We start from the raw sequence: 22,526 nt of genomic DNA, 5'->3' as shown, positions 1-22,526 counted from the left end.
TGAACATTTCTGCAGTGTTTTCTATATTGCAAGCACAGGCCAACCTGCATTCATGCAAACAATGGACTATTTCAAAAAGGACATTGAAACTCAGAGAGTTCAAGCAACTTATTCAAGAGTATAACCTTTAAATTTCAGGGCTCCAACTTTGGTCATCTGCACACCACCTTTACAAATTTTGCCTATTCATGTGCCACTGTGCCTTTATGACTTATTGCCTTTATGACTTTTTTAGGTCTATTTACTTAAAATTTAATAAATGTATTTTAATAAGAAATTTTTCTGTCATGTATTTGGCATAAGGGGATGTTGCATCTCAGTCTTGAATGTGCTTTTTACCAGTGGTAGCCACTGACCAAATTATGACATCTGTGGGCAGAACACTAAAGCTCTGCTGACCTGCAGATTCTCTCCAAAGCAGGACTCATGTTTGCTGCTCATCCTTGAGCACCATACAGTCTGTGTGTCTGCAGCCTGCCCCAGCACGGGTGGAAAGCCACCCAGGAAATTCCTTTCATTGCAGGAGACATGACTGTCCAATGTCACTACTGTACTCACTACTCCTCGGCCATCATCATTGCTTCCTACCTGGTCCGGATGCCACCCTTTACCCAGGCCTTCTGTTCTCTGCAGGTAAGCTCCCTCACTCCCCTCCACACATGCACATGCACTCACACACAGAGGCATATCTCACAGACTAACAGTGGGGCTTGGATGGGGCAGGGACCTACCCTGCTAGAAATCCAGTCTCCAGCCAGTGATTCCCACTTGACTGGCTTCAGTCTCCTGGCTGTCTGGTAGGCACACTGCTCTTTGCCAGTTGTACCTGTATGTCTGCCCAACAGTCTTGCAAAAAGACTCTGAAATATAAGAAATGAGAGAGATGCAGGGAATTTTTAAACAGGTTTTAGTAGAAAAGGAAAAGCAGGAAGCTTAAAGACTTCCTTAAAGGTAGGTCTTCAACAATTATAAAAATAAACACAAAGAAGGAAGAATAAAAAGTATATCACTCATGATAACAGAATACATAAAGCTACTCTAAATACAAGAGGTTTAAAGGGACAAACAAAATATGTGAATACTGAAATGAACAGCTAAATCAGATAAAGAAGATAATCACCTTGCTTACTCATGAACAAACAGATTAACATGGCAGCTTAGGGTTGTCAGATTTTGCAAATAAAACTACAACTTGTTCAGGTAAATTTGAATTTAAGGTAGACAATGATTTATACTAAAAAATTGTGTTTATCTGAAATTCAAGGGTAGCTTGGCCTCCTGTGTTTTTCCTGGACACCTTATACGAACAGGAAGTGAGCAAGTCTGAATGGACAGTGGTGTCCAATGCACGTGGGATTGCTGGACAGTCCCTTGGGAGCAGCAGAGATTTTTTTCTCTCATCCCCTTCTGACCTCATCACTGGGATCCTGTTTCTTTGGTTGTCCCAGGGGCAACCTTTTGACTGGGAACAACTACCAAGTTGCCAAGCTGCAGCCTGCAGGCTTGGCCAACTCCACAACAAATACAGCACACACCCAAATTTAGGACCTGCCCCAATTCAGGCCTTGCCAGGGACCTGTGGAGAGCAAGGCATGACTGCGTGGAACATGCACGGGCTTGCTCTGACAATAAAATCTTACCAAAGGAAAGTATGAGTGTCCCAAGATTTGTGTTTTTTGGTCTGCCTCACCAGCAAGGTCGCTCTTTGTGATCACTCCTCTGAGGTGGGATCACTCCTCTGGACAGGAATGGGTAGGCAAGGTCAAGTTGCTTTCTCCAATGGGCAAAAAACTTCCTGTGTTCTGTTTCTTGGCACGGTCTTCTCTCTTCTTGACAGAATAGCTTGTCTAGACATTGTGTAACCCCTCTCCCTGGAAATTCACTCAAAAATAATAAATGTGCTTCCCCTGAGACTTTCTCAGGCATCCAGCATTTTAAGTACATTTGGTTTGGAACACAGTTGGTCCCAGAGCTATACTCCATGCCAGGAATCCCATCCAGCTTTTGCTCATTAATCCACAAAAAATGATGATCACTGTTGATGATGAGGGTGATGCATTTTGTTAAGACTTTCCATTTAGGGAGTTCTGGAGCCTTAAGTTTTCTCCTTGTCCTATGGTCTAATCTATTAAAGCACATTTCTACCTGTTACTCAGAGTCTTTCACATGGAGAGAGGGCAGAGTGAAGTAGAAAGAGTGCCCGCCACGAGATTTGCATTCCAGCTCTGCCACTCAATAGATACAAAATCTTCCACACCTTATTGTAATACCTCAGGAAATAGGAGTAATTAATTATACACACCTTATCAGGCTACTGAGATTAAATGGCACAGTGTGGATAAAGTCCCTAGCTCAGGGCTGTACACTACATACTTAGTTTCCTTCTATGTAGTGTACAGCCCTGAGCTAAAGACTTTATTTTACCATTGTTAGTTTTCTTCTTCCCCCTGCAATCAGAGTAGGCCTAATCTGAGCAAGCCTAAACTTGTTCTAGCTGCCCCTTCCTCCTCATCCCCTTTTAAGCTAATTCAAAACAGTCTGGACAGCATCTGAGTGTTGCAATGTGGCATGATCCAGAAGAAAGACTGTGATGTGAATCCAGAAGGATACTGGGTTAATGCCACTTTGAAGCTAGTCACAACTAGTTTGATCTTATTTTAGTCAGTTTGGTCCATTGGTGACCAGTCCAAACTGGTTTGAGATGGTATAAATCAGTATGAGAATGTCAGAGCCAATATTATGTGCTTTCATACTGGCCTATCTGCAGCCATTAGTTTGAGCCTTTGTCTCCCATGTTGAAATCTGATATGACTCTGATTTTTCCAGATTCAAATCTACCTGTGGCTTATTGACCCATCTAAGCCACATTGGGCTCTCCATGTGTACTTCTAAATTGCTTTCAACAATTTTTAACTGCCTTTTCTAGTGGGTCACAACTGTTTCAAGCCTTTGGAACTAGCAGAAGAACCAACCATCTGCTTTTTCCCCTTAAATAAAAGATGAATTTTAGCTCTCAAGGGAATGGGTACAAAGGATACATCTAGGGGGAACATGCCCAGCTCTCCTTTGAAGCCCTGGGGACTTCACAGGACTTCTTAGGAATGTTACGGCACCTTTCTGAGCTCAGGATCTTCCCTTCTAGTGGGCAGGACCATTTCTTTTCAAGAGACCTTTGCCTCGCCCTTGTGTGGTAATAAGGAAAAAAGCCTCTATATTCTCAACAGCCTGAGACTCCCAATCCCAGTGTGGAAAGTAGAGCAGGAAAGAGTAAAAATGGTAGAGAGGGTGCAGAATCCAGGCATTGAGGTCTTCCTCATTTATCTGGGGAGTGGCAATAGGAGAATGTTGGGTGGTTCTAGAGCCAGACGTACCTGCAACCATCAGCATAAGAAAGTGTATACTTCTCCCTTCTGCAGTAAGCAAGCTCTACTTGTTTGCTGTTATTGTGAGTGAGCCAGAGTTATTTTCCTGCAGGATGGCTTGGTCATGGAGGTACCTTCTATGTGAAGAGTTGTGTGCCTATGTGGTGCACCCAGTGTGGGCTGATGCACTAAGAGGCAGGCACAGAATTCTTTGGGCACAGCGGCCTGCCCACTGGGCAGTGTGCAGAGATGTGACCAGCATGAGGGCTGTCACACAGAGCCTAAGAATTTCAGTGAGGCATATTATGACTCCTGGGTATCAGTTGTGCTATATTCCCTTCACATTTATACCTTATTGAGTTTGAGCAGGTCCTAGAATTGATGCCATGTGTGTTTGTTTTTCTGCCTCAAACCATTTATTACAATGATAGACTCTTAAATCTAGAATATATGGCTATGTGCAGTATGACCTGAACAGGTGACACACACAGACAGGGTGACCCAGATAGGAGTCAGCTATGCTCTGTTGGCCCCATTCCCTTGGAGGTATGACAGCTGCCTGCTGGAGTGAGGTTTGCCTGCAGGATGCTATAACTCTTGGGAACCTCACCTGCCTGGAGGAGCTGGTGTCTGTGAGCAACTGGGAGGCCATGCTGCTGCTGGGGCCACAGCCAGGTTCCTGTTTCTGACCCGGTGAAAGCACCAGATACTTCAGGCCTGAGCTCAGATTCAACCTAGGTGGGGCAGAGCAAGGCAGCCAGTGCCCCAGTGAGGGCTCAGTGGTGGTGGTGCTGCTGTATTTAATAAGAAGCTGAAATAAAGTGCTGTGTTAATTAAGTCACAGCCTGTGTGAAGTCAGCTGTTACCAGCAGTGGGGGTTTTTTGAACCACCTGAGGTGAGATGGCTGTCTCTTGTGTAAGACATATGGTAGCTACAGAGAAGCTGAGAGCCACAGGTAGGTCTTGGCCAGCCCAGGCTATTCACCTGGGAGCCTCTCTGGTGCCAGCCCCAGGTCTGGGCAGAGCTATGTAAAAAATAAAGGTATAATTATTATTATACTGACTCAGTGAGACATGTTAAAAAATGCACTGTAATAGAGTCAGACAGACTGGGGAAGAAGTCCTGGCTGTAGAACTTTCTATTGGTATGGTGTTGAATAACTGATCCTGTTTCTTTTAACTCAGCTAGTGGTAAGACTTAAGTGAGATACTGCATGAGAACGAACTGCTTGGCTATGTCTAAGTACACCATATATGTCTGCTCTCCACCCCTTAAGAGTAGGAAGCAGATTTTCAAAATGCCTTTATGGGTTTTATTTGTTGAGTAAAAGGCCATACTCTACAGGGAGGAAGGCTGATGGCTACTCTGGAGTCAGCTGTCCTCAGTCAAGAAGAATAAGACTGACAAAGTAACTTAACTGGTCCATGGGCTTCGCAGATCTGATGTCGGACACCCAACTCTTAGCTTCCTGAGTCAGGTATTTTCTGTGGAAGTTGACAGAAAGCCAAGTCCTACTCTCCACTGCAAAACTGCCCCGATGATGCATAAGCCATTTTCCATTCCCATCCCATAGGCATTTAGTCTTCACTGCCCCCAAACCATCCCAGGATCCTAACCCTCTTCACTTCCCCCTACACTCCACCATCTACTTCCAATAATTTCTAAGTCCTTTTTACTTTTTTGAGCCTCTGGTTACCTTTCCTGTATACACTGAGATTGGGGCCCATACTCAGGATTGCTCCCCAGTTCTAGTCTATGACAGGAAAGGGACACAGGAGCTGGGCTCATCCCACACCTCTTCCTGTGGGCCTGGCACTGCCCAAGATACATCACACACATGGGCATACACACGCATTCACTGTCACCCTTACACACTTTGCACTCACCTGCACACTGACACACACTCATATTCACCCACATTGACATTTTCACTCACACTCTCACACACTCATACACACATTGTTTTCACACCCACAACAATCATCCAGGCTGGTGGAGGAGACCATGGGAAATTAAAGGGACTGAGGAACTCTCTCAAGTTCACACTGTAGTGGGTGCTAAAATTCCCATCCAAGTTAGCTTGGTTCCAAAGCTGAGGTGCTTTTCACCACACACTGTCTTTTTGATGGAAGAAGAACAGCAGCTGAGATCAGTTGATGTAACCACAGGGTGCTGTAAGGACATCGTTCACATGAGATGTTTGTAAACAAGTAGAAAAAATATCTGTTAAGAGAGCAGGCTGTCAGCCATCTCACAGAAGCAATCCCGTTATTTACATGTGGCAGTGGTTGATTTGGGTCAGTACCACCTGAAAGAAGGAATAGACTTTCTAGCATGTATTTTAAAAATATCTCTGTGCTTAAGTGTCCTCGAGCACATGCAATTGCTGATATTCTTGAGGATATGGATTAAAATTTGAGTTTTTTTTTCAACATAGTTTTCCTACCCACATTGGATCAGGGTTTGAGAATGTCACAATAGATATATTTACCCAGGGACACAGGTGTACATTAACTTTATCCACAAACAGGTAGTAACTTTATTACAGAACACTCCTTTCAAGAATGTTTCTTGTTTTAATCAATATTCCATAATTATGGAATTTTCTCTGTTTTTTTTTAATTTTAATTGTTGTTCAAGTACAGTTTTCTGCCCTTTACCCCCCACCCCCAACCCTCCCCTTCTCCCTCTCATCACCATCCCCACCCTTATTATTGTCCATGTGTCCTTTTTACTAGTTCCTGCAAACCCTTCCCCGCTTCTCCTGAAATTCCCTCCCCTCCTCCTTCTGCTGTCAGCCTGTTATCTCTTTCTGTGTTTGGTTATATTTTGCTTGTTTGTTTGTTTTGTTGATTAGATTCCTGTTAAAAGTGAGATCATATGGTATTTGTCTTTCACTGCCTGACTTATTTTGCTTAGCATAATGCTTTCCAGTTGCACCCATGATATCAAAGGGTAGGAGCTCCTTTCTTTCTGCTGCATAGAATTCCATTATGTAAATGGACCATAGTTTTTTGATCCATTCATTTAGTGATGGGCACGTAGGTTGCTTCCAGCACTTGGCTATTGTAAATTGTGCTACTATGAACATTGGGGTATGTAGGTGCTTTTGGATTGGTGTTTCAGGGTTCTTAGGATATAATCCTAGCAGTAGAATTGCTGGGTCAAAAGGAAGTTCCATTTTTAGTTTTCTGAGAAAATTCCATACTGTTTTCCATAGTGGTTGTACCAATCTGCAATCCCACCAACAGTGCACTAGGGTCCCCTTTTCTCCACAACCTCTCCAACACTTGTTTGTTGCTTTGTTTATGATGACCATTCTGAACGGTGTGAAGTGGTACCTCATTGTGGTTTTAATTTGCATCTCTCTTGTAGCTAGCAGTACTGAGCATGTGTCTCTGGATCCTCTGTATGTCCTCCTTGGAGAACTGTTTGTTCAAGTCCTTTACCCATTTGTTAATTGGGTTGCTTGTCTTCTTAGAGTAGGGTCTTCTGAGTTCTTTATATATTTTGGAGATTAAACCCTTGTCTAAGGTATCATTGGTAAATATGTTTTCCCATACAGTTGATTATCTTTTTATTTTAATACTGTTTTCTTTAGCCATGTAGATGCTTTTTATTTTGGTGAGATCCCACTTGTTTATTTTTTCCATTATGTCCCTTGTTCTAGGGGACATATCACTGAAAATATTGCTGGGTGAAATATCTGAGATTTTCCTGCCTGTGTTCTCCTCTAGGATTTTAATAGTGACATGGCTTATATTTAAGTCTTTTATCCACCTTGAATTTATTTTTGTGGATGGTGTAAGTTGGTGCTTGAGTTTCATTTTTTTTTTTTTTGCATGTAGCTATACAGCTCTCCCAACACCATTTGTTGAAGAGGATATTTTTACTCCATTTTATGTTGCTGCCCCCTTTCTTGAAAATTAATTGACCATAGAGACTTGGGTTTATTTCTGGGCTCTCTGTTCTGTTCCAATGGTCCATATGCCTGTTTTTATGCCAGTACCAGGCTGTTTCAATTACAGTGTCCTTGTAATACAGTTTAGTATCAGGTATTGTGGTCCCTCCTACTTTGCCCTTCTTTCTCAAAATTGCAGCAGCTATTTGGAGTTGTTTATGGTTCTATATAAATGTTAAAGTGTTTGTTCTATGTCTTTAAAATATGCCATTAGTACTTTAGTAGGTATTGCATTGAACCTGTGGATTACTTTGGGTATTATGGACCTGTTGATGATGTTTATTCTTCCAATCCATGAACATGGTATATGTTTCCATTTGTTTGTGTCTTCCTTGATTTATTTCTTGAGTGTTGTGTAGTTTTCTGAGTACAAGTCTTTCACCTCCTTGGTTAGGTTTATTCCTAGGTATTTTATTTTTCTTGTTGCTGTATCAAATGGGATTTTTTCTTGATTTCTTCTTCTGATGTTTCCTTGTTGGTTTACAAAAATGCTTTTGATTTCTGAATATTGACTTTGTATCCCACTGTTTTGCCAAATTCATTTCTTAGGTAGAGCAGGTTTTGGGCTGAATCTATAGGATTTTTTACATACACTATCATGTCATCTGCAAACAATGACAGTTTTGTTTTCTCCTATCCAATTTGGATGCCTTTTATTTCTTTTTCTTGTCTGATCGCTGTGGCTAAAACTTCCAATACTATATTGAATAAAAGTGGTGAAAGTGGACAACCTTGTCTTGTTCCTGATCTCAGTGGGAAAATTTTTAGTTGTTTCCCATTGAGTATGATATTGGCTGTAGGTCTTTCATATATGGCCTTTATTATGTTGAGGAAAGCTCCCTCTATTCCCACTTCACTGAGTGTTTTTATCATAAATGGGTGCTGTACCTTATCAAATGCTTTTTGGGCATTGATATGATCATATGATTTTTGCCTTTGCTTTTGTTTACGTGATGTATTACTTTTACTGATTTGCAAGTATTGTACCATCCTTGCATCCCTGGGATTAATCCTACATGGACATGGTGTATGATCTTTTTAATGTATTGCTGGATGCAATTTGCCAATATTTTTCTTGAGGATTTTAGTGTCTATGTTCATCAGCGATATTGGCCTGAAGTTTGTTTTTTCTTTGTTGTGTCTTTATCTGGTTTGGGGATTAGGATGATGCTGGCTTCATAAAAAGAGTTTGGGAGTCTTCCATCATTCTGGATTTTTTGGACTAGTCTGTGAAGGATAGGGGTTAGCTCTTCCTTAAATGTTTTGTAGAATTCTCCTGTGAAACTGTCCAGACCCAGACTTTTGTGTGTCGGGAGTTCTTTGACTACTGCTTCAATTTCATCTGCTGTTATTGGTCTGTTCAGGCTTTCTGCTTTTTTTATTGAGTTTTTGAAGATTATATTTTTCTAGAAATTTGTCCACTTCACCTAGGTTTTCAATTTTCTTGGCATACAGTTCTTCATAGTAATTTCTTACAATCCTTTAAGAAGGTAGGTCTTGAGTATTATGAAGTGACCTTCTGTGTCTCTCTTTATGGACCCTTTTTTTGAAGTTTATTTCTGTGCTATCAGCTGTAATCTCTCCTCTTTCATTTCTGATTGTGTTTATCTGGATCCTTTCTCTTTTTTTCTTGATAAGCCTGCTTAAAGGCTTGTCAATTTTGTTTATCTTTCCAAAGAACCAGCTCCTGGATTCATTGATCCTTAGTATTGTACTTTTAGTCTCTATGTTATTTAATTCTGCTCTGATGTTGGTTATTTCCTTCCTTCTACTTGCTCTGGGCTGTCTTTGTTGTTGTTCCTCGAGTTCTTGTAGATGTAGGGTTAGGTTGTTTGTTTGAAATGTTTCTATCTTTTTTAGGTAGGCCTGTATCACTATGAACTTCCCTTTAAGGACTGCCTTGGCTGTGTCCCATAAGTTTTGGGTTGTTGTGAGTTCATTTTCATTTGTTTCCAGAAACATTTTTATTTCTTCCCTAATTTCATTCTTGACCCATTCATTGTTTAATAGTATGCTATTCAATATCCATGATTTTGAGTGTTTTGGGTTTTTTGCCCTGGGGTTTGTTTCTAGTTTCAGTCCCTTGTGGTCAAAGAAAGTGCTTGATATGATTTCAATTTTCTTAAATTTGTTGAAGCTTGCTTTGTGTGTTATCATGTGGTCTATCTTTGAAAATGGTCCATGCAGGTTTGAAAAGAATATGTACTTAGCTTCTTTTGGATGAAAGACTCTTTATGTATCAGTTAAGTCCATTTCATCTAGGACATTGTTCAATGCCACAATATCTTTGTTGATATTTTGTTTGGAAGATCTGTCCATTTTTGACAGTGGGGTGTTAAAATCCCCTACTATAATTGTGTTGCTGTCAACATCTTTCCTGAAGTTGTCTACAATTTTCTGTATGTATTTGGGTGTTCTTATGTTGGGTGTGTGTATATTTATAATGTTTATGTCTTCTTGGTGGATTCTTCTCTTGAGTATTATGAAGTGACCTTCTGTGTCTCTCTTTATGGCCCCTTTTTTTGAAGTCTATTTTGTCTGATATGAGTATTGCTACCTGGCTTTTCCTTCCTGTTTGTTTGCTTGGAATATTTGTTTCCAGCCCTTCACTTTCAGTCTGTGTAGGTCTTTTGTTCTGAAGTCAGTCTCTTGTAGGCAGCATACATGTGGTTCATGCTTGCTTATCCATTCAGCTATTCTATGTCTTTTGCTTGGAGCATTTAGTCCATTTACATTTAAGGTTATTATTGATAGGTACTTATTCATTGCCATTTTTGTACGTGTGTTCTTCTCTCTGTCTCTCTCTTCCTTGCTTTCCATAAAGCAGTCCCTTTAGCATCTCTTGAAGAGCTGGTTTGGTGGAGGTGCATTTTTTTTTAGATTTCTTTTGTCTGGGAAGCTCCTTATTTGGCCTTCTATCTTGATTGAGAGCCTTGCTGGGTAAAGTAGCCTTTGTTGCAGACCTCTGGTTTTTATTACTTGGAATGTTTCTTGCCATTCTCTTCTGGCTTGGAGGATTTCCATTGAGAAGTCAGCTGCTAACCTTATTGGGGCTCTCTTGTATGTTGCTTCCTGTTTCTGCCTTGCTGCCTTTAAGATTCTCTCTTTGTCTTGGAATTTTGCCATTTTAATTATGATATGTCTTAAAGTAGGCCTCTTTGGATTCCTCTTGATTAGAACTCTCTGTGTTTCCTGGATTTTTGTGACTTTTTCTTTCATCAAATTAGGGAAGTTTTCTGTCATTACTTTTTCAAACAGGTTTGCTATCGCTTGCTCTTCTTCTCCTTCTGTTACACCTCTTATATGGACATTATTATATTTCATATTGTCCTGCATTTCCCTTATTTCCTCTTCATTCTTTCTGAGCCTCTTTTCCTTTCCTTGCTCTTTCTGGTTTTTTTTTCTCCTACCTTGTCTTCCAGCTCACTGATCTGATCTTCTGCTTCATCTAGCCTGATTTTGATTCCTTCTACTGTGTTCTTCAGTTCAGAAATTGTATTCTTCATTTGCTCTTGGACCTTGTTAATAGTTTCTATTTCCTTTTTCATGTTGCTATTGTGTGCTGTGAGTTCATTGTTGTTTCCCTGTAGTTTCTGATAATTCTCTGTGAGCTCATTGAGCTTCCTGATAACCAGTGCTTTGAACTCAATATCTGATAGTTGAGTTGCCTGTATTTCATTTAACATGCTGCCTGAGGATTCCTCCTTTCCTTTATTTGGGGATTGTGTCTTTGTCTTCCAGGTGTTTTTGAGACTCTTCTGGTTAACCTCAGCTTCTTAAATTTATCTCTCCTGACTCCCTGGGTTTATGGTGTGAACTTCTGATGCAGATACTGGCCTGCAGTGTCCATAGCGTTATGGATAAGACCAGATACATTCACATGGGTTACCAAGTCCTGTGGAGGAAAAGGGATCGTGCAGCTACCTTTTCAAGGGGAGGGTGCCTTAGAGTAGCCTGGCCACTCTCTCTATGGGAGAGAGCACCGATCCTTCTCTTCATAGGTTTTTATTGTCTTTTAAATTGCTCAGAAATACAGGTAAAGTTTATTAATCATTGTCAGGCAGTAAGGATCAAACAATAGATAACATACAAAGACTCTGAGGGCCCATTCTCAGTCAGAGCCTGTTAGCTAACAGGCTACAAAACTTTGGAAAACAAATTCATTTCCTGCTCAGACCTTTATCATTTAATTGAGAACATTCTTAGCAAAGCAAGTTTCACAGGAGTTTGTGTATTCTTTCTCAGGCCTGATCACCCAGGGAACCTGCCCTTTCCAGCACATGGCTGTACTGCCCTCTGTTATTTTTTCAGGATTAAGTCAGGCAGATGAGGCAAGATAGCCAAGAAATTAGGAGACTTTTCGCAGGCAGGATGAGGACTTAGGCTTCGTCAAAGCTGGTGGGTGAGGATCCATCACCCCCTTTTGCTGTAGCCCCCAAAGTCCTTCCCTGGGGTCTCCACATGATCATGCCTGTATCAGGTCATTCCCTCCTTGGGGAATCTTACTCATCATTGGCTAACTGATCGAGCATTCAGGGCCAGTTATAGAAAAAGGAGCAGAAGCAGGGTTCCTGCCAGGGAGATAAGCTTTGTCCCCCTAATGGCTTATGTTCTGAAGGTTGCTCACTCAGCCTTAGCCATGGGGGGGTGTTACAGTTGCTGAAACCAAGCAGGGTGTCTCCCAACACTTCTATGGTAAGAATACCTGTTCAGTGGTGCCATCTCCTTGATCTCCCAAGCTCACTGGTCTTGGGCTGTCATTTATGTTGGCTTGTGTTTGTCTTTGAGTTTTGACTGTCATTGGGTGTTTTTTCGGTGGGTCCTTTTCACCAGCTGGTTAACTGAGGGTCACTCTGTCCACCACCTCTCATATTTTGTTGTGCTAGTGTGGGCAGGTTGTGTTGAAGCTTGTTCTTCTGTGTGTACAAGGTTTTGATGATTCTCTCTTGCTCTTGTTCAGTTGTTTGTTCTGGATAATTTCTCCTGTATTTAGTTGTATTTCCAGATAGGTCCTGGATTCAGATTAGTGTGGCTTCCACTCCCTCCTTCACCTTCTTCTGTTGTTATCTGTTAGTGGTTCCTTTGTTGTTGGGTTTCCTCTCCCAGGAGGTATCCTGGTGTTCACAGCTTCCACCTATTCTTTTTTGTGATCAGTTGGAGGGGGAAGGCAAAATGGTTTAAAACAGCAAGAGAGTATTCTATGATATTTACAGTAGCAGCTGGTAGAAAAGAGATAGGAGATCCTTTGGCTATGTATAGTGTTAACTGTGGTCTTCCACCCAACTAACAACTTTTTAGAAAGTGTGGAAAGAAGATAATACTCTTGTTGGGGAGGGAAGGATTGTGAGCTGGATCTAGAAGGAAGTGAGGTTGTGGTAGGTCAGATTTTGAGGTAAGGTGACATTAAAAGTTAGTAAATCAGTGTAGTGCGTGAGAGAATAGAGTTAACCACTATGGTAATAGAGTTCAGGAAACTTTGAAATGAGCTAAGATCTGGAAGGGGTGTTGTGTAGTATTTACAATTGTATGGAACAGCTATTATTTACAATAATAATGAAGCAACAATCATGTGACAGAATCTCTGTGATCTGGATAATAAGAATGGGAAGTATAGGACCTGTAGTAGTATGCTAATGGAACACAAGTGAAGTGAAGGACAGTAAATTAACAATACATTATGAAAGAGAGAACAAGGAAAACCTGCCAAACAATACAATTTAACCAGCCAAGCAAAGAAGACTAAATAGAAAGAGGAATACAAAAATACTAATAAAATAAAAGATGTAAGAATAATAAAAATAATAATAATACAAATATGCAATAACTTGCAGGTTCTCTGTAGTAGCAAAGTGTAATTTGTCTCACCGTCTCAGCTGTTGGGATGGCCCCTCTTTGGGTCCAATTCTGGTCTTTTCACAGTTCCAGGTTTTTTTGTCTCACTTGTGGGAATTAAAAAAAGAAGAAGAAGAAGGAAGGAAGAACAAATAAAATGGGAAAGAAAGTATGGTGGAATTAAACAAAAAAAAAGGAAAGAGAGGGAAAAGGAGTTAAAAGATAAAAAATAATAAAAATTTAAAAAATAAAGAATTACTTTAAAAAAGTTTCTTGCTGGCTTCAATCTACCAAGCCGGTCTTGCTGGTCTTCCTGGCTGCAGCAGGCTGAGGGGCAGTTGATTTTGCTTTTCTCCCTTCTTAATCAGCAGTAGTAAGCCTCCAGCTTAGCTTCCCAGCAGCCTCTAGCCCCTCAAGTTCCACAGTTCAGTTGTACACTCTCCCCAGGGTTAACCGGGTGCCTCTCCCTGGGACTTTGTTTGTGGTAGCCCAGCCTTCCTCAGAGCGCACTCTGCCTGGGGTTAGGGTTTTGGACTCGGGCCCTTTGATAGAGCACACTCTCCCTGGGTTGCGGGTGGCCAGACCACCTCCAATCCCTCAGGTTCAGGTAAGCCCTCTTCCCAGGGCTATGGGGGTGTGCAGGGCTTTGCATGCCACATCCCCAGTGGGGAGGAGGCTGGAGCTGCTGCTGTAGAATTCCCCAAACAGTGTCTATTTTTTTTTACTTTTTCTTTTTGAGAAATTCCTCCTACTCAAGCCTGGCACTCTGTACAGAGGTCTGGCCTCTCACACAACCCAATTTCCCAATCAGACCAGGGACTACTGGGTCACGGCCTGTCATGGCCCAGCTGGGCCTAACTCTCAACGCTCCTTAGCCATGTCCACAGACTCCATGGGTGTTCACGGCCCCTGTGTGTTTGCCACTTAGTCCTTATTCCCCTCTCTTCAACTTCAAGCAACCAGGTCTCTCCCAGTGCTATTCAAACCTTGTTTGGCAGGGGAGAGAGCCGTTGACCTGGCTCTCTGTGGCTAGCTCCAGGCCTGGGACTGCCACTGCCCTGGTCCCTGCACAGGTCCCAGGAACCTTATTGTCCTGAAGCACTCTCTTTACTGTCTGGTTTTTCAATGTCCTCTACAATTTTTGGTCTTCTATCTTCATATATGCTGGGGTACTGTTGGCTGTTTGCTCTGTTCCTCCATAGATTAGCTAGGTTTTTCTCCCATTTATAGGGTAAAGTGGAATCTGCTCCCTCCTATCTCACCACCATATTCTCCTCTGTTTTTTAACTCAAGTCAATATTCAACAATAGACTTTGTTGGTCACATATTCCATCATTATTTTGATTTTAATTTTGTTTCATCTTAGCAAAGTCAAGCACCTCTTAAAATATTTTAATTGAGGAGGGCTATCTAGTATGATGTTATTTCTTTTTCTTAATTTATTGGAGTGACATTTGTTAATAAAATTATATAGATTTCAAGTGTACAATGCTACAGTACATCACCTGTACATTGTATTCTGTGTTCATCACTCCAAGTCAAGTCTCCTTTCATAAATTTTTAACCCCTTTTACCCTCTTCTGCCTTCCCCCTTCCCCTCTTGTAACCACCATGCCGTTGTCTGTGTCTATGAGTTTGTTTTGTTTTGCTTAATCCCTTAATCTTTTTCACCTAGCCCCACAACCCTTCTCCCCTCTGACAGCTGTCAGTCTGTTTTCTATATACGAGTCTGTTTGTATTTTGCTTGTTAGTTTTTGTTCATTTGATTCCACATACAAGTGCAATTATATGGTATTTGTCTTTCTTTGACTAGATTATATCACTTAGCATAATGCTCTCCAGGTCTATCCATGCTGTCACAAAAGATAAGATTTCATTCTTATTTATGACCGAGTACATTCCATTGTGTAAATTTACCACAGCTTTTTTATCCACTCATCTACTGATGGGTACTTGGGCTGCTTCCAAATCTTGACTATTATAAATAACACTACAATGAACATAGGCATGCTTATATTCTTTTAAAACAGCATTTCAGGTTTTTTTTTTTCAGATATATTCCCAGTAGAATTGCTGGGTCATAAGGCAGTTCCATTTTTAATTTTGAGGAAACTCAATACTGCTTTCCTGCGGTGGCACCAGTCTGCATTCCCACTAACAGTGCATGAGGATTCCCTTTTCTCCACAACCTTGCCAACACTTGTTGTTTGTTGATTTGTTGATATAACCATTCTGAGAGGTATGAGGTGATATCACACTACACTTCTCTGATAACCTTGCACAGCAGAGGAAACCATCAACAAAATGAAGACCATCTGCTGAATGGGAGAACATAGTCACCAATGGCACATCTGTGACATTGAGGCTCTTTTCAAAAGCCTATGGTCCTTCTGCATGTCCTCTTTGAAAAAGTGTTTGTTCAGGTCCTTTGCCCATGTTTTAATTGGATTGCTTGTTTTTTTGGTTTTGAGTTTTACAAGTTCTTTACAAATTTTGGATGTTAACCCCTTATCAGATATATCATTGGTAAATATGTTCCCCCACTCGGTTGCATTTTCATTTTGTTGGTGGTTTTCTCTTCTGTACAAAACTTTTTAGTTTGATATAGTCCCATTTGTTTATTTTTTCTTTTGTTTCGCTTGCCCTAGGAGGTAAATATCAGAAAAAATATCACTATAAGAAATGTCTGAGATTTTACTGCATATGTTTTCTTCTATGATTTTTATGATTTCAGTCTAACATTTAAGTTTTTAATCAATTTTGAGTTTATTCTTGTGTGTGGTATAATAAGGTGGTCTAGATCTGAATCCTTAAATATTCAAAATATGTTTCTGGAGTCTTTACATATAAGCAAGGTCTTAGCCACACAGCCACACAACCCACACTGTGCCCTTTGCCTCGGAACCTCCAGCCTTGGCTCTCTTGGCTCCCTTGGCTCCTGTTTTCAGTGTCACATGGGAAATGTCTGCTGCTAAGAACAGGCTGTTCCTTCACTGATGATAATAATCTTGCTATTATTCTTTGGTCTGTTTGGATACACATAGATTTCAGTTTTCTTGATAATCAAGAGTATCTGCAGAATAGATTTAGGGGTAGATCTTGGTTCAGTAATTCTCTCTGATCACTTTGTTTCCATCTAATCTCCAGACTTCATTTGCTGTTTTATTTTCTTTTGTTTTGGATTTTCTTTATTAAGGCATTTTATAGACCTCAATTTTGCCTCTCTGCCTCACTCTTTCTCTCCCTTTTTCCCTTTCTTTCTGTCCTGTCCTGAGAGTCAAGTCCTGGTGGGGCCTCACTGCTGGCAGCCAGCAGCCTTTGTGTTGCCCCACAGGCATTTGGTGCCCATAAAAAGCAGCTCCACTCTTTTGTTCCAGGGAATTGGTGTTTCTTTTGCATTGCAGAAGTGAGAAAACCCATTAATTTTGAAACAGATGTATGCAAATACATTTATTAATATAGGAAATAGGAAATCAGTTATTGCTTCCTTTATAAATAATACAGGCTTAAGTTTTAAAGATATTACTTTTGCTAAAATGCATTAGACAGCTGTGAAAAAAATAACATTTTTCTTTGTGGTAATATCTTTAACCAGGTTTGTAGCACTAACAATATTTCCTATGTATATATTATTTTTATTTAATACAGGTAATCTTTTTATTACCAAATCATATTGTGTCTCAGGAGATTACCATCAGCACTCATAAAAGCTGCAAAAGGAAAATGGAATGACGAGGAGGCATCAATCTCTGCCAATGTGAGGCTTGAGCTGCAGATTAAATATGCAAAGCTCTTAATATGTTTCAATGAGTGACTTGTTAGGTGAAAATTTATTTTAAAACATTCTATCTCCATTTTGATTCCATCACAATTTCAATCAAATGGTGGACACCATCCCTCTAATGTCAACCAAGAGTGACCTTAGAGGAAAGCCACATCTTTAAGCTGCCCATGTACTGTGTATGGTTGGGATACCAGGGATAAGTAACTGAGTCTCTTGGTGCCCTTGTCCTTATGCAAAGAATGACCCATGGATCTTAGTGGATCCTCAAGTCTGACTTAAAAAATTGACCAGCCTCCATAATGCCCAGGAGTGGCCCACCTCAAGTGCGTGGCAAGATCTCCCTTTTCAGAAACAGCTGAGTCCCCTTGGCCCACATATAATAGATTAAGTTTGCCCAGGCTCAAGGGTTCCCCTAGTAAACTGGAACAAGGCAAAACATGGCCTTTGAAGTTGCAACCATGGATTCAACCCCAGTTCTGCCACTTATTGCTCTGCCAATAAACTTTGAGGAGTCTGTTTTCTGGTCTGCAAAATGACAGCATTAATTCTTTCCTAACGCATCTGCTGTGAGAGAAAGCATTTCTATGTGTGCAGTGTGCCAGCATAGAGAAGGCTCCTGCCTTCTTTACCCTTCATCCACGTGCAGCTGCCCACATTTTACCTAGGTACACAGGGAAAGGGAAAAGTAGGTTTATAGTTGTTCATATGGAAAATAATATAATAATTAGTCAGTAATAATATAACAATAAACTGTTTCATGTATTCACAACTATAAACCTATTTTATTTCACCCTGTATGCTGAGAAGAAAAATTAGACCACTAAAAAGTGAAGGGATCCAAGGGGAGCAGAGGAGGGATTGACATTTTATGTTGTACTCCTCTGTTTTTAAAGCCACATGTGCACTCTGCAGAAGCTGACAGAAGGAAAGCAAGTCCTGGTTGAACAAAGGCCTAGCTTTCATGATACATCAAGGTTTTCCTAAAGCTTGAGAAGGTGTTCCTAAGCTTAACGGTGTTCCTAAGCTTAAGTAGACCCAAAGCCCCATTTCAGAAACTGTTTCCTAGAGACTCTTTGCCCCCAGCACCTTCATTATTCTCACTGGAACCTCTCTGCCCCCTCTGATCACCAAGACAAGTGGATGAATAAGTAGAGCAGGGAATCAAAAAATTTGCCTTGTCTTATCTGTTCCATTTGAAGTTGCCAAGTTCAGGGCTACATCAAGTTGTGTGAAAATGGTCCTTGGAACCAAGGCTGCCCTTGGCTAGTGCTATAGACATCTTCATACAGCAGGGTCCCATCTCAGGCTCTCCATCCTCAGACCTGCTCACTCTTCTCAAGGCTGCTATGTTAAATGTCCCCATGCTAAGTTAGATAACCCTGACCTAATCTTCTTTCTTCCACCTCTGATCCTTGCTCTTTGCTTAGAACACTAATTTCTCTGTCACCAGGCTTGCAGATTCACCAGGGGTCCACTTCTCCAGGAATCTTCCCTTGACCTTCACCTAGAATGTCTGAACTACTCTTGCAGTAGTCTGGTCCTGCAGTTGGTTCTTTGGACCCTATCTTGGTTCCTGATTCAGAGCTGGTCCTTAGTATATGCAAGGATTGATCAGACAAATGATCAGGGTTTTCCTCTCTGATCTGACTCTTTTATTACAGTGATTATTTATGCATTCTCTGTGCAAGCTCTTAGTGTAAGTTTCCAGAGAGTGGCTGAGTGAAAAAATGTCTTAAGAAACTATCACATACATGCATGGGCTGATGAATAAACATGTGTAGGGGAATGAATGAGGAGTTCTAATGGCAGGACCCTTTTCTCAGTGACTGAAGGGACAAATGGAGGCACACACAAGCCTGAACTTGGGTGCCACACAGCCTAAGTTTTCACCACAAGCAGCTGATCATGTTGGCTCCTTTTCCTCACAGGGTGGAAGCTTCGATGTGGCAGATAGAATGTTCCACAGCGTAAAGAATGCATGGGAGTCAGCCTCCAGAGAGAACATGAGTGATGTCAGGGAGCTGACACCGGAGTTCTTCTACCTGCCTGAGTTTCTAACCAACTGCAATGCAGTGGAGTTTGGTGAGTGGAGCCCTGGGTGAGGCCAGCATAGGGTCTCTTTCTCACAGTTCTAACTTTGTCAGTATCTTGGCTGAGCAACTAACTATACAGGCACCTTATAAGACCTTTGCAGTTGTGAGAGGCCTCCACTGGGTGGCAGCACCCAATGAAAAGGTGAGAGCTGGAGGATACTGGGCCCAGGATACCAGAACTGCTCTGAGACACAGTCCTACCCATGACTTCTCCAGGCCTTCATCTGTATCAAGGAGTGGCTGGGGAGCAACAGACCTTGCTAACAGCCAGGTCTGGCACTGCTCTACTGTGTGACCTGGGGCAAGACCATGACCACCTCTAGTGTTGTTTCCTTCTGTATCCCAAATATGGGTTAACTTATATTCTGTGAGCGAGACACAGAGATGCAGTTAAGATATGTTGCTGGATGGTATCCAAGGGCAGTTGTACAAGCACCCTGGTGACTCCTCCTTTTTCTTCAGGCTTCACCCCAGGATGAACCACACCTTTTCACTGATTGCTTGAGGCTCATTTCATATCAGAAGGCCCAGTAAGCAAGTCCCCTTGTGACTGTGTATATACCTTAGGAGCCTCCACTGCAAATGTCAGGGTGACGTGTAGAGAGATTATGTGGGCAGAGCCTAAAGCAGGGCATGGGCAACTCCACCCAAGACAGAGATGGAATCACCCACCCTGTAAAGGACACTTATGAATGTCACCAGCACACAGTTGGGGGCCTAGAGCTCCCCTTCTTCCTTGTCCTTCTTTCTCCAAACAGCACATTCCATCATATAACTCAAATGAAGCCAGATATAGGCCTAGGGACACAGGTGAAATAGTCCAGTCCCTACCCCAGGCACTAACCTCTTGTTTGCAGCCAAAATACCTGTGAAATATTTAGAACATGCTTGTTCCCAGTGAGTCTGATCCCATGGAACTTGGTGGCTTTGCCATATTCAGGTTCTCAGATATTCATGTACACCAAGGATGAGAATGGGAAAGTGTAAAGGCCAGTTCCTATGAGGCATAGTGGTGGGGGTGGTCCAAGAAAGGAGTAAGGAAACCAGAGACAATGGAAACCAAAAGAGGGGTGGCCAGCTGGCCTCATGCTGGGGCCGGGGACAGTACTCATTCTGTCTTGGAAAGGAAGGTGAGGCTCTATGCAGAATTGGCAAGGACTTAGCCTCAGAAATGGTGCACGTGCCAAAGACTGGGTGTTCCCAAGAAGGTCAAAGAAACCATGGGTTATTGAGCACCTAATTTGTGGAGGAACTTTTTTAGGCACTAGGGATTTAGTTGGATCTCCTGGAATAGATTGCCCTGAAGGTGTTTATATTCTATGCAGAAATGGGGGAAGGGGATGGAAAATAAACACAAATAAATAAATGACATACTGTTTGATGCTGAGAAGGTAGGAAAATGGTTTGAGAGTGACTCAGAGGGCCCTGTATTAATTCTGATCCCCAGGAAGGTCCTGCCTAAGGAGGTAACAGGTGAGCTGAGATTGAATGATGAGAAAAGCCAGACCAGGCACAACCCTGTAGGCCACAGAGAGGAGAGGAAGGTTTTATTTCAGTTGTACCATGAAGGCTCTAGAGAGTTTAAGCAAGACTATAGCTAATGTTTGTAGAGCAACTTTCATATGCTGGAAATTATTCTAATGTTATATGTATTTTCTCTTTTAATCCTTATACCAGCCATGGGAGGTAATAGGTGAGGAAAGTGAATCCCAAAGCCATTAAGCAATTTTCTCAAGGTTGTGTAGCTAATGGGCAGGAGAGAAACTCAGGCTTGAATCTACTCTGCTTTTATTAAGCAGGGGTGTCCAACCTTTTAGTGTCTCTGGGCCATACTGGAAGAAGAAGAGTTATCTTGGGCAACAAGTTCAATACATTGTGACACATAATCACAAAAAAATCTCAAAATGTTTTAAGGAAATTTGTGATTTTGTGTTGGGCCACATTCATAGCCATCCTGGGCCATGTGTGGCCAGTGGGCTGCTGGTTGGACATCCCTGTGTCTGGGGATGCTTTGTCTGAAAACCAAGTTGTCCTCACTCTAAAAATGGAGAGAGAATGTACAAATTATGGAACTGAATGAAGATTCAATAGGACTACATGTGCCAAGCACCTAGTATAGTGACCTGGCATCAAACTAGGTGCTCAAAATACAACAGCTTTCATTTCTATTGTTATTATCTCCTTGTTTTAATACTGTATGGAAGGCACCCTGATGAGAAAGCATAGGGTGGTGGGAAAGAAATGTACAAGCAATAATGACACTACAATCATTTTATACAACTTGTAGATCAAGCACAGATACTGCCTGGGAAGCAAGGGGGGTGCTTTGGGGAGGGGTCAGAGATTTAGAGAGTTAGAGAGTGGGACATTCCAGACAAAGGAAGCAAGAGGCAGTGTAGCCCATGTAGGATACAAACTGCAGCCTGATCTGCATGGAATAAGTAGTCCTGGACAGCACATTGTCACATGCCCTAATTCCTAGCCCAATTTTGGCTTCCATTTACCCAAATCCCTGCTGTTTCTCACCCTACTCAGGCTGCATGCAGGATGGGACAGTACTGGGGGATGTGCAACTCCCTCCCTGGGCTGATGAGGATCCTCGAAAATTCATCAGCCTGCACAGACAGGTGAGTTGATCACGGTCATGACAAAGTGCCTGAAATCCTGAGTAAAGACCTCAACATCACCTCAATCTCCAGGAAGACTTTCTGTGTAATTGGAGGCTACCAACAAGCACTTCTGAGGTTCTTATGTCTAGAGAGCCCAGAGAAGGGGCTGGGCTCTATGCTCCCTGTTGGAAAGAAAATGATTATGTTCTGGGCTTTTTGATAGCTACATTAGGCTTTGCCCTTATGCCAGTTTTCTGTGTAAATCTCTTAAGGAAGTAAATTCAGATTCTTGTTGGATGCCCTAAAGGACAAGTCAGTGTCCTTAGTCAGCCCTAAAGGCAGAGCCATATCCTGGGCCACATCCTGGACTCCAGCCCCCAAGAGGTCCCCAGTGGCCAAAAGATTTACTAGGATTGGGGAAGACTTGGTTTATTATCCAGAAAGGCTCATGTGGATGGAAGGCAGAGTCCATTTTGGGATACATATGCTGGATCAAGTACCTGGGTTAGCATAAACACATGAAAATATGTTCAATATCATTAGTCATTAAGGAAATATACATTAAAATAAAAGTTAAAAAAAACTACAATAAAATGCTATTGTACACTCCACAAGATGGGCAAAAATTTAAATTATAAATAAAACCAAGAGTAAGTAAGAAAGAGTGTGGAACAACCAGAATTCATCATACATTGCTGGTAGGAAAAGCAAAATAGCATAACCACTTTGGAAAAAAAAAAAACCCAAAACCAAAACATATTGGTAGTTTCTTATAAAGTTGAAGATGCACTTAACATATCATATCACCCAGAAATTCCGCTTGTAACTATTTCCATAAGAGAAATGAAAATGGCTCCATAGAAAGTATGTACATAAAAATTCAT

At 41.5% G+C, this 22,526-nt stretch overlaps 1 protein-coding gene across 3 annotated transcripts in view; it reads left to right on the top strand.

The window, feature by feature from the left end:
- The window catches only part of WDFY4 (WDFY family member 4), a 345,693-nt gene that overhangs the window by 293,775 nt on the left and 29,392 nt on the right, over positions 1–22,526 (top strand). For all 3 annotated transcript variants that reach the window (XM_045842001.1, XM_045841998.1, XM_045841999.1), the window contains 3 exons: positions 524–633; positions 18,869–19,022; positions 21,569–21,660. In XM_045842001.1, the coding sequence (XP_045697957.1) occupies positions 524–633; positions 18,869–19,022; positions 21,569–21,660 (356 nt within the window). The remainder of the gene's footprint in view (positions 1–523; positions 634–18,868; positions 19,023–21,568; positions 21,661–22,526) is intronic.

This window comes from Phyllostomus hastatus, unplaced genomic scaffold (assembly GCF_019186645.2).
Source record: "Phyllostomus hastatus isolate PE091 unplaced genomic scaffold, TTU_PhHast_1.1 phas_contig_38, whole genome shotgun sequence".
Lineage (NCBI taxonomy): Eukaryota > Metazoa > Chordata > Mammalia > Chiroptera > Phyllostomidae > Phyllostomus > Phyllostomus hastatus.
The sequence above is the reverse complement of the archived record's forward strand: the minus strand, read 5'-3'. Positions and strand labels throughout refer to the sequence as shown.